The sequence below is a fragment of the Euprymna scolopes genome, chromosome 30 (assembly GCF_053919585.1).
Source record: "Euprymna scolopes isolate OS-2025 chromosome 30, ASM5391958v1, whole genome shotgun sequence".
Lineage (NCBI taxonomy): Eukaryota > Metazoa > Mollusca > Cephalopoda > Sepiida > Sepiolidae > Euprymna > Euprymna scolopes.
Genome location: NC_136511.1, coordinates 43,846,072 through 43,862,311, shown reverse-complemented (window position 1 = coordinate 43,862,311; position 16,240 = coordinate 43,846,072). Strand labels below are relative to the sequence as shown.

Here is a 16,240-nt window from a genome sequence, read left to right as displayed (position 1 = left end):
ACTAAACTAAATAAAATACTTTCATACCATACGTTTAATATTTTTTGTCTAAAAGTTTTTTTGCTTTTTTTCCTCAAATTAAAAAAAAAAAAAAATTTTATATTTTTTTTTAGCAAATTATTTAAACATTTTTTTTTTAATTAAAAAAAAATAAATGGCTTTAGCGATTGCTGAGAGCTCGAGCACTTGGTTTACAAATATGAAAAAAACACAACAAAAACTCACAAAAGAAAACAACTTTAATACCTCATGTATAAATCAGTTGTGCTCTGATCAATAAATGGCCCTAAAAACATTGTCCGTTGATAGCTGTTTGGTTGCATTGATCCAAAATGATTATCTTCTCAGTCCGACCTGCCCTCACCTGACTTTTACTTCAACCTCTCTGATCTGAACTTCCAACTGTCGTCAACTCCCAAAAATTGAAAACCACATTAATTTCAGGATCAGAAATCCTTTGTTTGGATCTTTTGTCTTACTCAGCCACTCCCAACTGACTGCTCATCCTACTTCCGATATTCATCCTGTGGGATTTGTGCATCTTGAAGAATCATCACTAATCATTGTCATGTTTTGTTTTTCGACAACTTTTACCTTCTTTTATGAATCACTTCCTAACACTCTGGGAAACTGAGGTGGGGATATGTCCATAATTTCACATATACCTGTATCTGTAGTGGCATTCTCCTGGAACGGGTTGAGCTGCTACAGGTGCAGGTATGTGTAAAACTATGGATATTTCCCTACTTCAGCTTCCCAGAGCGTTAGGAAGTGATTTATAAGTGGTTGTCTTTGTTTCAGATCAAGTGTTTGAATGCTATAAATGCTGTTCTGGAAGGAAAAATTATTTAGGAGAAATGGAAAAACGTAAATGATTTTAGGTAAATAAAGGCTGATATAAATTGCTTTATTTTTAAAAATAAATGCTATAATAATTATAATTTTATTTTAAGTTGAGATAAAAACAGAGAATTGAGAAAAAAGGAAACAAAAAGAATTAACAAAATAAAAGAATGAAGAACAAGAAAATTGGGTAAAAAACAAAAATAAATAATTTTTAAATTTGAGAGAACATAAAAAGAATTGAGAAAATGTTTTTTTTTTAAATTTGAGAAAAAATAATTGAGAAAAAAAAATTGAGAAAAAAGAATTGAGAAAAAAGAATTGAAAAAAAAGAATTGAGAAAAAAGAATTGAGAAAAAAAAATTAAGAAAAAAGAATTGAGAAAAAAAAATTGAGAAAAAAGAATTGAGAAAAAAGAATTGAGAAAAAAGAATTGAGAAAAAAAAATTGAGAAAAAAGAATTGAGAAAAAAGAATTGAGAAAAAAAAATTGAGAAAAAAGAATTGAGAAAAAAGAATTGAGAAAAAAAAATTGAGAAAAAAGAATTGAGAAAAAGAATTGAGAAAAAACAGGGGGGGAAAAAAATCGAGAATAAAAAAAAAACAAAAAAAATGAATTGATAATTAAAAAACTTTGCATTGACGATTAAACATTTCATTTTATTTTATTTGTGAAAGTGAATGAGCAATTTTTAATTTGATAAAAATGGTGTCATATTTCATAATGTATTTGTCTTACTTTCAGAAAAATTTCATTTTCTATTCTTATCAAAAAAAAAAAAAAAAAAAAAATGTCTAATCAGTAAAAATCATCATCAGCCGCATTTGTGTCTCCTTTTTCTGTCACACTTTTTACTTGCTCTTGACTGGAATACATTTCAGCAACCTGAAAAGATAAAAAATTCAAAACAATGTGTTATGCTTCTAAACTGTTCCTATTGTCTTCTTTTTCCTGTACCCTCTTCCATCATTCAAAGATTATCATTCAGACAGATGTATACTAAAGGCTATGGCTAAATCCTTAGAAAATCATCTACAGTGAAATGGAGAAATAAATGGTAATATTTAATGCTACGTAAGTCAAGCTTTTATCCTTTAACAATCATAAAAAAACTTTTCAACCATTAATTTCTATAGCTGGAGGGTTCATCATTTATACTCCTCAGTCTAACATGCACAGTTAAAATAAATTGGAAAAAATGCATAGAACATATTTCCAGGGATACAGCAAAGAAGGTAGGCTCCCTCTACTGAGCTAGAAAATTTCTTGCGCTTGCCAGTATCATGCATCTCTAAAAAGCGACCGCTTGCTTTCAAAGAGGTAGTAAGAGATTTTCATACTTGTCAAGCATAGCTCCCAAATTGCCATGTGTCTTTATCTTCTCCTCTGTAGTAGTCAGAAAAAATTCAATTGTTGCAGTTGGTCGTGTTGCTTTTGTCCAGGCAAAATTTTCACGTATATAAAAAAAAACACACACACACAACTTCCTTTTTCTTTGATAATATATATATATATATATATATATATATATATATATATATATGTATGCATTTTATTCTATGATGTTATACTCACACCACAGCTTAAATGCTGACGTGACATTAACTCAGCAAGTCAGTCATTAATATCTGTACGTGGCCTGGCCTGGTCATTTAATGATGAGGCTCATAACTACATTATAGTTATCACATCTGAGTTAGTGCACCACCCACTAGTCTCTCCCTCTTAGACAGGATCCCAAAATAAAATCTTTAATAGGTTCCATACTATCTGCCAAGCTCCAACCTGTCTTATCCCTATATTTATTTTACAAGTATTTTAATGGAACGTGCTCCAATGAACTTGTAGCAATTGTGCCTCCCCCTTACACATAAATGCTCTTGACTAACCGAAAAATCAGCAAAATAGCACGCCTTCAACATAAATGCCCTTGACTAACCGAAAAATCAGCAAAATAGCACGCCTTTAACATAAAGGTAACGAAATACTGCAGGGGCTTTCTACTCTGCTAGTTTTTTTCGAATCACAGGCCTTTGGAATTCCCCCCCCTATTCCCTAACTGTACCAACATGCAAAAGTTTAAAATGTAATGTGACCAAACATATCGCTGCACATCTCCCCACTTAGGATGTCCCTGTAGGTATGGCCTCTTAATTCAGAGTAGCCACTTACATCTCAGTAGCAATGATCCTTGTTCAGGATGAATAAAGGATTAAATAAAATAAAAATGCTTAAATGAACGAAATCGTTTAAAATGCTCCAAATTGTTAAAAGGTAAAAGCTACAAAAAATTCTAGTTTATCCTCTTTCTTTCTTTCTTTTTTTTTTTTTAAACAAAAAGATAAATATAACTTTTGTAATGCAAATCTACGTAGGCAGGCGCCCTATTTATTTGAGGTCGATCAGCTAACTACTTTTATCATACTAATCTGCTTATCTCAGTCATCCTGCACTCAAGCATGGCTAGTTAATGAAGTGTGGTTTAAGATTGCTCAACCCTTACTTCATTATATACTTTCGGTAAATACACCCCTAGAGCGACTGTTCATTGTCGCCCGATTATTGAAAGGACACTTTTTTTAAAAAAAAGATTAAAAGCAAAGTTAGACAACTCTGGCAAGATTTAATAAAAAAAAAAAAAACAAGGGAGATTATTTTTTTTAAAAAAGTACTAAACTAGAGTTTGTTCCCTTAGACGATAATTTTGTTTTATTTGGTCACTCATGCAGTTTTTGTTTTTTATTTACATTTTTTATTTACATTTTTAGCATATTTACTAAACAAAGAATTAACAATTTACTTAATGATAATAATATATTAAGTTTTTAACAAAATCCTAAATGAGAATTCAGCTGGAAATATTTCAATATGCGAAATAATGACTATTCTTAAACCTACAGTCACTAGTGTTTCATGCTTACGCAATCATCAGTCTTGGGAAATTAAAACCTAGCCGTGAAGCCACTTTTGACTCCATTCGCTAAGCCTCCACCTCTCAATTGCCACAAGAATGAACACAATTAAAAATAATAAAAACATAATTCGGGCACATTAAACAATCCATGTTCGAACGAGCGGAAGTCGTGAACGTTGCATAAGCGCTAGCTGATTGCCCTTTTTTTTTTTCTTTTTTTTTTTTTACACAGTGGTCATCACTTATCAAGGCCTGGAAGCCACTCAGGGATAAGGGCTATTGCAAGTACATTACGTTAGTGTGAAGATTTGATGAAGTGTTTACTTAAGGGGGGGGGGCGGTTCATTAGGAATTTGTTAATGTTGGACTTGAAGACATCCAAGTTGTAGTCCGGTGGGAAGTAGGCAGACGGAACAGAGTTCCACAGGCGTGCAGTTCTAAGAAAGAAGCTTTGTTCATGGAATCTACGTTTTGATTTAGGCACAGATAAAGAGTGGGGGAAATTTTTCACAGTGGATTCAGCTAGACGGGTGTTTTTCGTGAAAGATTAGCGAGGGGGGACCAGAGATTGGAGTTCAGACGAGCACCTGCCATGGAAATAACGATAAAACAAGGATAGGCTCGCAACGTCTCTTCTGTGGGAGAGGGGTTGCAGGGTAGAGAAAAGGGCATCCCCCACTAAGCCACGAAGTCTATTTTGTACACTGTCAAGGCAGGATAGGCTGTTTTTAGCAGCTCCTGCCCAGATATGGCAGCAGTATTCCAGCCTCTTAGTTTATACTTCCCAGACAGTACCCAAGTATTCTTAAAGGGGCTTGATATAGATAGATATAAATACAAAAAAGTTTCAAGTGTACAAACTGAATAATTCTGTAAACTTAAAACTATAATAAATATTAATATTTATTATAGGACAATTTTAACCAGATCAAAAAGCTCAATATTTGTAAATAAAGCATTGATACAAGAAAATCAACTTGTATTCCTTGTCAAATAATTGTTGTAAATTCTAATTTACAGAGTTTGAACTGATTTTCTTCATATATCTATATATATCTATATATCTACTATCATAGGGAACGAACTCTCACACACAAAGTTCCTTTTATGTAATAGTAGAGATATCTGTAACATTTCACAGATGCATGTATGTAAATCTATGCGAAATGACGTCACGAGTAAAGATAAAAAAAAAAGACTGAGAAAGAGAACAAACACGGAGAAATGTGGAGCACAGAACGAGATCGCGTGAGAGACGTGGAGTACGTTCTAGATCACATAGGTGATGCCATGGCTGTAACTAATGAGGTTCAATGAGAAAATAAATCTTGTTGCTACAAAGAAAAAGCAAGTTGGAGTTATTTCCTATTCATCGGCTTGAAACTGCACACAACATCTGTTGATTGCCGAACAACGATACATATATGAGAAGGAAATAGGAATTGGAAAACTTTATAGTCAGCAGCAATCGCTATTCAACATGTTAACATTAGTATGTGGATAAAAAACACATCAGTTAAGGAATGAAGTATCAAGACGTATATTATGTTTATTGTAATTCACAACTCCCTCGGCAGCTTAACAGAATATAAATTTATGCATGCAAGCTATGAAAAAGACACAAAAAAGCATATATGTATATATAACTTCTTAAATTCTCACAGACATACACACACGTCAAACACATGACAAGAATAAAATCTATCAAGGATACACACACATGTAACCGACTATACAGAGGCTGACAAAAAAAAAAAAAAAAATCTTGATTTGGGTTTAAAAAATATTTTACTCAACTCCTGCAAAAATTGCACATAACTCTTTATTATATGCTCAATTGAATTCTATTTAACAACTGAGATTTTTTTTTTTTTTTTGTAAACATTTCTTCACCCTAAACAAGATAGAGTCCTTCACCAACAACGATGGTCAAAAATTAAAAAAAAAAAATTTTTTTTGAATGTTTGCAATGACGATTGATTATTCAAATTGTTCAAACTATCCTCATCTTATTTTCATGTTTCGGTCGATGTAATCTCTGACTTTCTTCAAGTGGATCTTGTCAAACTTGGAATAACAGATAAAGTATTGAATAAAAGTTTAGTTGCAAGTGACACTCTTCCACACATACACCAAAAATCATGTAAACTAGTAACCTGTGGAAATTCCATGGTAGTTTAAAAATTTTTTAAAACACATTATAAATAAAGTGAATAAAAAAATAACTAAAATAAAATGATGACGAATTTAAAACAATTTTTTTAGCAAATTTTTTTTAACCTTTTAAAGCTAAAAAGAATTAATTAAAAAAATGTACATTTTTTTTAATGAAAATTCAACACAACGCATTGTTTTGTTCTTTTTGAATAATTTTTTAAATAACTTAAAAAGGAACAGATGTCAATTCACTTGCATATTTTTCTTTAATTTTAAAAAGAAACTATAATAATAAAAAAAGTAGTTTCCTCTTAACATGACTTTTTTCTTTTAATTATAAAATAAAATAGGCAATTTGAAGTCTAATCCTAAGTGCGGGTGATACTAAGAATACAATTGCGAATTGCTTCAGACTTCTACCTGGTTATGGTTGACTGAACAAAAGCAAGCTACTACTATGAATTAAATAATGGATTCGTTTGAAATTTCATGCAGATTCCTAAAGTTCTGACAAGATACACTTGAAAAGAAAAAAAAAAAAATCAAAGATTATATCAGCTGAAACGTTGTGCAAATAACACTCAAGATGAGAACAGTAATAATCCAAAACAATTTCTATGTATAATTTGAGTCGCTTGTTTAAGAATCAGATAAATTCTTTCATTTTTATTTTTTCGTTTCAGATAATTTGCACGTACCTGAGAAGAGGAAGTGGCATCTTCTGGTTTCTTATCTTCTCGAATCCGTAAGAACCTGGGAAACCGGAGGGAAATGCCTTTTTCTGGATCAACCTTTCAAAAAAAAAAAAAAAAAAAAAAATAGAGATCTGAGATATGTTGCAATCAAAATAAATAAACTAAAAAAAACAAAACAAAACATTTGTCGATAGAAAACAATTTCTGTTAAAACGTTAGAATCTACAATTATATGCACACGGTGGAGGTAGAACATGATCTTCATATTCAGTTATGGTACTTACTTGTACTTGAAACGACATTCACCCTGGAGGAGTTGAGTCGGCTTCATAAAGATGCACATCTCGTACCACTGCGGCCCAAGCCCGGCGATCGGAGGCAAGATCCCGAGTGAGCAATAGCCAGTCACATCTCCAAAGAGACAGGCCATAGATGAGCGGGCCCGAAATAAGCTCAGCGTCGGCTTTGATAGTCCCGAGCCACATTCTTAGCTGGAGACTATCAAAGCCGACGCTGAGCTTATTTCGGGCCCGCTCATCTATGGTCTGTGGTTACTACCGCCAAGAAACTTGATGAGAAATATGCACAAAAAAAAATTCAGTTATGGTAGATACGATTAAGCCCAACAAGAGGGGAATTCTGTTGTAATATTTCATGATGGGGTATGATCCCGCACAGTCAGGAGATTCTATTTATGGTACTTTAATCGAGTTTAATCAAGACATTAAAAAAATGAAAATACCGAAAAAAGGTTATCTTGTACGTATGCGTTTTGGACTAAAAAAAAAAAAAACTACTTGATGAAATTAAGTGAAATTTTTTTTCAGAGAACTTTGTTCCATAACGGATACGTACAATATAACCTTTTTTTTTCTCAATATTTTCATTTTTTAATGTTTTGATTAAACTGTACAAGTACCCTATTTATAAACGATGCTGCTAAGAACTGACGAATCAAATTAATTCATGTCCTGCTACAAATCAATCAGAAACCAGAATTGCTCCATAAATATTAAACCTTTCTGTAGCAATTTCACATCTGTTTTCTTCGTGTCAACATGGGAAGAATCTTTTGCTCTGTGGATTCCAACTCGAGACTGTCTACTGCGAACCAGTCACCTCCCAGGACTTGTGTAGAACAACAAATCATCGAAAACTGTTCTGAAACTAAATATGACTTAAATTTCTAGAGTCTAAGGTGCCCATGAATATTAAAGTTCAAACTTGAAATAGACAATTATACATGAATTGATTATTGTGGCTTTGCACAGTAACAACCATGATCATTACACATTATTAGATGTTAGGCACAGTACAGGAAAGAAAAAAAAAAAAAAACAATAACATCAATGCTTGGTGCATTTTAGGTCAGGAAACCAGTATCTTCAGCCAGCCTGATCTGATAGCATTATCCAGAATTTAGGGACCTCAATGTGAATGGGATGAGATTTTGCTCTCAATGTTACATGATAAGGGCTGTCCCCTTTTCATGTAAGTATAAAAATAGAGAGATTTAGTTAAAATGAAAATGAAATAGAATAGACGAAATTCGAACCTCGTAATTTAGGTTTAGAAATAGATTACAAGAGAGAATTAGCAAATGGAATGTAAAAAACAAACCATTGTTTAGCTTAGAGATAAAATAGTTTGAAGAAAAGAATGTGCATTGTCAATTCTGTTATGAAATTCAATTGAAAGAATGCAACTATAAGATAATTTAATAAACATGTTTTTAACATATTGGAAATATAGGTTACTGGGAATATAGGTTAATTCCTTTTGTAAACAAAGGAAAAAGTTTTGGACACACATTTCCAGAACACGTGAAAGAAGACACATGTTTTAACATGTGTATGACGTCATGGAAAATGGGAAGTTCTCGATATAGTTAGAAACTTTAGAGTTAAGCGGAGAGAAACTGAGAGAGAGTCTGAGGACGACAGACGACAGTCTGGACATGGGAGTCGAACGTCTAGAAGCGAGACGGTCACCTTTGAAACATAGAATGTGAAGCTTTGAATTTTTGACTCAGAAAACCACGACCGGTCGGAAAAGAAATAAACCCATCATGTGTTTTTATAAACGTCGACTTTGTGTTGTAATTCTACCAAAAGGTAAAGTGAAAATTGTCATTATATGTCTTGTATAGCATGTGTTTTAAAATGTCTTTACATACACCATGTCTCAACACTCAAAGAGCTTCTACACTTCTAAGCATGAACATTTTATATACATGAATCTCTTCATAACACGAACACGGAACGCAACAACATCTCTCTCTTTCTCTAAGACTCACACTTTAATAAGACTTAATAACAACACAAACAACAAGGACAATAAAAATAATAATAATGAAACCTATACATAACATCAAGTGTGAGAAGCCCGCTCCCCATATAAGTAATCTGTTCGTCCCACAACTGTGTAATGTTTTTTTTTTTATAACTTATTTACATTTTTTTTTTAATGTTTTTGCTTACCTTTCCAGCTGCTGCCTTATATACAGGTGAGATAGACAAATCTGCTGCTTTCACCTCCCACACCTGTACAGCATCAAACCAATGGTCAGGTTCAACATTCGAAGCACCTTGATAGTACGGCTTAGGCTTGGGAATTACGTGTTCCTTAAAGAAAGCAGTGTGTTTCTCCAAGTCTTCATCGCTAAAACCAGTACCAATCTGGAAAAAATAAATAAATAACAATGTAACACATTATAAAGACAAAATAATGGAAATTCCATGGTGAATTTTGGATCAATTTTTAAACGTATAATTTTTTTTTTTTTTTTTTTTTTTTAATTCATAAAATGTTGGTTTCACTTTTCGGTTTTACAGGGTTCGTACAGATTTTCAATGTCCATTTTCAAGGACTTTTCAAAGTTTTTTAACGCTTTCTCCAGACAAAATTCAAGTTTTCAACACAAAATTTGAGATTTGTTTAACAAGCCACAGCTATTCAAAAAAGTTGGTCAGAAAAAAAAAAAAATCAAATATACAACAAATAAATGTTACCATAGTCAATATAACTTACTTTGCAGCTTGCATCATTTTTTTTGTGTTTCTAAGTAGTTTTAAATGCATTTTATTTCATCTCAAATATTAACTTTTTTTTACAGTGTTTAATTATCAAGCAAGATGGCTTTCATCTGGTCCATTTTTTTTTTTTTTGTTAACTAGCCGGCCTAATTTTAGATTATCACAATTTTTTTTTTGAAGGTGGGAGTGAGAGTTGCCATTGGAGAGTTTTGTCCACACAATAAAAGTATTTTCTTGAGGGGGGGAGTATTATTTATGATAGCCGCCACTACTCTTCCTTCCTTCCTTAAAAAAAAAAAAATTAAATTATAAATGAGAACAAAATTTGGAGATTTCAGGCTTTATCATGAAACAAGCTGAGGTACTTTTGTGATAAAGGGGCGTAACTCTTGTATCCACAATAATACTATGCCATTTCAAAACAATTTGATTTTATTTCAATATTTAAAAAATGTTTTAATGGTATTTTGTGATAAGAATGGAAAACCTCCTCCTCTAAATAAAATTCTGGAAGCAAACCAAAGCTCTCTGAAAGAAATCATAAAGCCCTTGTAAGGATTGTGAGGAAAGGCGAAAGCCATGGCATATAAAATTACAGCAGAGCTTAACGATCGTCTGGATAATTGCTTTACAATGAAAACTGTTCGTTGTAAGTTTCACAAAACTGGATTTCATGAGACGACTGATTTTGATTATTTTCCATTATTTTGTTCGACTCCTTTAGTTGATGAGATGTGACATATGAGGTGCCTTCAATAAGTTTGCAGACATTTTTGAAAACACTCTTGAAAATTTCGTATGTTATTGATATACATCTTATGAGATGATAAACCAGTTTTTATGAGTTCAGGTTTAAATGAACAGTTACACCAGGAAATAGAATACACCATACTAAAGCCTGATTGTCACAGCTGGTGAAGTTAAAAAATGCCATCTACACGCAAGGACACTCAGGGCTCTACATTGCGAGTGAAAGTCGCTTTTGCAAGTGATTTTTCAAAGTGGCGACCAGAAATTTGGCGACACTTTTAGCCTGAAACTCTAGCAAAGCTCACTACTGAGTGAAAAATAACTTTTTAACTTTTTTAAAATAAAACGAGCAAAGTCAAATTATTTAAACAATAAAAGGTTTAACAAAATACTTTTTAATGAAGGCTTTTTAAAAACATCTGAGGAAATTCGAATGTTTATACCTTCAAGTATAAACATTAAATTTGGTGTATATTTAGAATAACACTTATTAAAAAAAAAACAATACAAAAATATCTTTATGATGTATATACTTGTCATAGAACGAAGATGCCACATTCTAAAAACTATGTGGGTTTTGGCTCGTAACTTTTCTATTTGGCTGATAAATGAAAATATTTAGTTGTCAAAGGTCAACTAAAGATAAATTTGTCTATAGAGCCCTAAACGATACGCAATAAAATTCTGTTTTAAATTTGGAAACGTACGGATTGCTTTTGGACGATCTTGCATAAATCAAACATCAGTTTTTATTTGTGCTGTTCTCATCTTGGGTGTTATTCTAACGTTTCAACTTGGGTGCATTTTGACAATTAACAATTACTTTTACCCAGGCATGACTGATAAAATAAGAACAATCCACCCTGGTGGATTTACTAAATGGTTCCTTTGAAGATGACATACAGATTCCAGGGTTCAACAATGACGCACCTGAAAACGGTCAAAGGTTAAGTCAGACGAAAAGTGGAAATAAGATTCAAGATAAGAGCAGTAGTTTATGAGGCCATATGTACACTGCTCGACAACATCACTGCCAATCCCAAAGTTTTGCGTTTCTTCTCCTCTCTCATTTCTTCTGACCGTGTCGTTGTCTCTCATTTTGGTGGCTCCTCAGAGAGGGAGTATGAGTTCACAAGTATATAAAAACAAGCCCAGAATGCAGGGTCCCCTTTCATGAGTGAAAAAATTACTTTCACCATGACTAATGTTTTTGCAATTTTTTTTTTTAAATCCAAGGCGTGGTTATTGAAAAAAGTGTTAACAAATCAATGGATGAACGATTTGGGGGCAATTTTACCCCTATAATGCCCCCTAGAGGGCAACCAGAGTTATCCCAGAAAATCCGTTCTGGCATAAATTTACTTTCACCATGATTAATGTTTATGCAAAATTTTAAAACATTCAAGGAGTGAAAGTTTTTTCTCTCTGTTGCAGATATTGACGGTGTGAGACACTTAAGAATGAAACCCATTATGGGCATGCGTCAGAGGCAGATACATCATTGGATTCCTCCAGGCAGAAAAAATTGAACTAATCAACATTTACCGGTGCCTGTTGAACATTTACAAAGTCGAATAGTGAGTGTGAAAGACGAGGTGGACAGATCAAGAAGATAAAAACGAAGAGAAAAAGCATGTCACACAAACAATTAGGATCAATGGTTGTCGAGAACTAGCATAAGGTCTTACATTGATGTAGAAATTAGAAGGGATCATTGCTAAAGATATAAAAATAGGGTCACAAAGTATTTATAATAGCAACTTGTTTATTTAAATTTGACGCCCTAAAGCGATGGTTGCTCCAAGGATTGTAGGGACGGACTTATTTGAGAGGGTGGGGCTTAAAGTTTGGTTCTTAAAGTGCGTTATTTTGTTTTTGGTTTAATTTTCAGGAACCCCAGTGAGCATCATGGAGTTGACAAACTTGAATTGTTGAAGCATTTTTCATCAGTGGTCACTCAATCATCACAACGCAACGTGCATTCCATTTCAATATGTGAAGTATTTATAAGTGCCAAAATTTTGCAAACATGGAAACAGGCGTTATTTACTCAAAACAGAAATAAGAAAAAGCAGTCTGTCTAAAATTTGCTGACCATATAAATGATAACATAACTGTTTAATTCAGCTGGAAATGTCTACAAGTTAACCAGTTTCTGGAAATATTTTAAAATGTTGGTATTTTGATTATAAGACTTACCTTGCAAATGCTTGCAAATTCTTCATTTTCTTCATCGTAGCAAGCCAAAAGAAATCCTCCATAGCGACCAGTCCGTTTGCCCGTACCCAAGTAACCACCAATCACGACCAGATCCAAGGTGTCACCAACAGAATCCAAGTAATCTTTCTTTAGCTAAATTACACACACACAAAAAAAAAATGATAATTATTTTTATAATGAAAAATTAAAAAATGAACAATGAAACGAGTTAAATAGAATTAGATTTGTCCAATTCTTTACATTTTCTTCCAACTTTTTCCTAGAACAATAGATTCTTTCCACTTAGTTTTTTTTGTGATGTTGAAAAAAAAAACAAAAAAAAACGACCATATTTTTAAACAGAAAAACTTAAAAGAATGTGAAAATGTCATAACATGAAACCCTCACGATGAGTGCATTCATACAGTTCATGAATGAACACAGAAACTTATTGTTTAAATTCTATTTTTAGTTCAATAGAACATAGAACAAGGGAAATAACCTGTGTATTTCATATACAGTTTAGAAATTGAAACATTTTTTTTAATTCTAGACATCAGACGCATTTTCTTTTTAAATTCTAGACATCAGATGAATTTTCTTTTTTAATTCTAGACATCAGATGAATTTTCTTTTTTAATTCTAGACATCAGATGAATTTTCTTTTTTAATTCTAGACATCAGATGAATTTTCTTTTTAAATTCTAGACATCAGACGCATTTTCTTTTTTAATTCTAGACATCAGATGAATTTTCTTTTTTAATTCTAGACATCAGATGAATTTTCTTTTTTAATTCTAGACATCAGATGAATTTTCTTTTTAAATTCTAGACATCAGACGCATTTTCTTTTTTAATTCTAGACATCAGACGAATTTTCTTTTTTAATTCTAGACATCAGATGAATTTTCTTTTTTAATTCTAGACATCAGATGAATTTTCTTTTTTAATTCTAGACATCAGACGCATTTTCTTTTTTAATTCAAGACATCAGACGCATTTTCTTTTTAAATTCTAGACATCAGATGCATTTTCTTTTTAAATTCTAGACATCAGACGCATTTTCTTTTTAAATTCTAGACATCAGACGCATTTTTTTTTAATTCGAGGCATCAGCCGCATATTTTTAAATTCTAGACATCAGACGCATTTTTTTTTTTATTCTAGACATCAGACACATTTTTTTTTTTAAATTCTAGACATCCAACCAACACGTTTTTTTTTTTTAAATTCAGACATTGAACACATTTTTATAATTGAATTCAAAACCTCCATCCAATATTCTTTTTATTCTGGATATCCATCTAGCCATTTTCTTACTTGAGATTTCACCCAGCACCTTTTTTTTTTTTAATTCAAAACAAGCATCTGTACTTTTTTTTTTTTTTTTTAGATATTTATCAAACACTTTTGTAAATAAAAAAAAATTAGATTTGCTTACATTTTTTTTCTATATTCTAAAAATTACTTTCCCAATATTGTAAATATTCTGGACATTAATTCAATACATTCAAAAATATTGTAGACATTGTTTTTTTATATAATGAGAGCCATTAATTACGCCCTCTGTAAAACATATCTTAAACATTTAATTTCAACGACAAATTGAATGGACACATTCTTTAAAAATATCTGTTCCTGTTTTTTTTTTTTTTTTTTTCGTTTTTAATAAATCTTTCTTTAAAACATATATATTTATCATCATTTTCAGTTTAATGTCTGTTTATCTCCATTCCACGATCGGATGATGTGATACAATAAATAAGATTTGAAGAGTCAGTGCTCTAAAGGAAGAAGGGCGAGTGGACATACTACAATTGCCTAGGACCAGAAATACACATCAATCAAGCCATCTCAACAATGGCTGAAACTCTGTTTGCTTTGGTGACAGGAGAAACCCCTCAGCTGAAATGGTTTGATAACTTTTAGAAATTTGTTCCTTATTTTCTTCTTTAGTTCTTATATGCTATGAGTGATGTTTCTGACAAAGAGGGAAGAATTGCTGTTTTCTGGGTTAGAATTTATACATCGAACACTAATTGTTAGCAAGGTTTTGACATTGAAGCAGTAATTTTTTTAGCTCCTTAGATCAAGTGGCTTTGTGCCTTGTCTGGAGTTATCTCCATAGAAGAAAAAATTAGCATATCTTTGAACAGCTTTTTTTTTTTTATCCCTCTTTCTCTCAAATTTATTATCACTTTGTCCAATGTTTTTCTTGATCTTCTCCTGTCTAACGACAGTGCTAGCTCAACATCATCTTATCCATTTTTTAATGTGACCCAATAAACAACAGATGCACATATAAATACACTCATACACATAGACAAGTGTATGTCGATTATATAAAAGGAAAATGGATGTTCGTAGGTCCAACTTGAAAAATACACAACAAACACCAACAGTGTTGATTTTTTTTCTTTTTAATCAGCATAACTCCAGATATATAATAATCCATTAAAAAAAAAAACTATTTGAGGGTGAAATGGTCATTTAAGGTTATCAAGATGCATACACATCTTTTAACGTTATCATCAAATCTGTTTTTTCAGTCACTAACTAAAGTGAAGTAAGAAGTCTAACTTTTTATCAGAGTTATTTCCCTTACACCGACTACAGCAGTGCGTGTGTATGTGTATGTATCCAGAGAGGGGAATCAGCTGGGCAAAGAAGAAAGGGGAATGAGGAAGAGGATAGGAAAGAGAGAAGGATAAAAGTTGTGTTACACTTGTGTCCCAAGCAATGCCTGATATACATCTATTATATAAATCTCACCTGTTTGATTGTATGTATGTATGTTTGTATGTCTTGCAAAAACTTTTGACAGGGGCGACGGATTTTCACGAGATTTGGTATCGTTTTGAAGCTCGACCCTTCAGACGACAAATATCAAAAAATTGGCTGAAAGCATTAATTCCTTCACCCGCAACTGAGCACTTTTCTAACGGGAGGGGTCACTTTTTTCGACAGTATTTTCGAACGTTATCGCCTCTTTTCGATTGATTAGCCTTAATTTAAACATTCGTCACTTCTGGTTTGGCAACAGGCGCAACAGCAAAGACTTCACTTTTTTCTTTTTTATGTTCTTTTCCTCCTTCGCGGTACGGGTTCGAGCCTGCCTGCCTACTACCACTTTTATTTATTTTTTTTATTTTTAATCTCTAAACACCTCCAAACACCTAGACAAAATTCAAAATGGTAAAAGATAAAATAAAAGATAATTGTAACTTCTCTCTTAATTTTCAGATTTAGTAGTCATGCCCAAATACATTTTATTTTCTTTTAATGGATTGATTGTTGCTATTTTGAGGAGTTATTTGTTATTTATATGAGTGAGAATGTGTGTGTGTGTGTGCGGACACTTCTCAACATATTTACTTAATATACTCAATATACTTTTTGATTTACAGACTTAAAATTTGTATATAGACGTGGAGAAAATTTTTTTAAATCGGTTTTCGACCAGAAAAAAAGGGTTGTTAAGGGGTCAAAATTGAAAAATTGGTATGTGGGGGTCATGGGATTTTTATGTTTGTCAACTGTTTCACGATTGTGCATGCGTGAATGGTTCACATGACATATTCCTTATAAGTAGGTTTGAAAACACTTTTTAAAGATCATGTCAAGCTGACCTAATGGTTATCATACTT

The 16,240-nt window shown here is 32.3% G+C and overlaps 1 protein-coding gene and 1 long non-coding RNA gene across 2 annotated transcripts in view; one reads left to right on the top strand and one right to left on the bottom strand.

Annotated features, from left to right (window-relative positions):
- Positions 1-6,639, top strand: part of LOC145254779 (uncharacterized) — a 278,518-nt gene extending 271,879 nt beyond the window's left edge. The window contains exon 3 of the long non-coding RNA XR_013863801.1: positions 6,598-6,639. This is a non-coding gene — a long non-coding RNA (uncharacterized LOC145254779). The remainder of the gene's footprint in view (positions 1-6,597) is intronic.
- The window catches only part of LOC145254777 (DNA ligase 1-like), a 288,066-nt gene continuing 273,307 nt past the window's right edge, over positions 1,482-16,240 (bottom strand). The window contains exons 21-24 of the mRNA XM_080113551.1: positions 12,594-12,746; positions 9,090-9,287; positions 6,613-6,705; positions 1,482-1,728 (exon numbers count right to left, since the gene is read on the bottom strand). Coding sequence (XP_079969677.1) covers positions 1,642-1,728; positions 6,613-6,705; positions 9,090-9,287; positions 12,594-12,746 — 531 coding nt within the window. The 3' untranslated portion in view covers positions 1,482-1,641. The remainder of the gene's footprint in view (positions 1,729-6,612; positions 6,706-9,089; positions 9,288-12,593; positions 12,747-16,240) is intronic.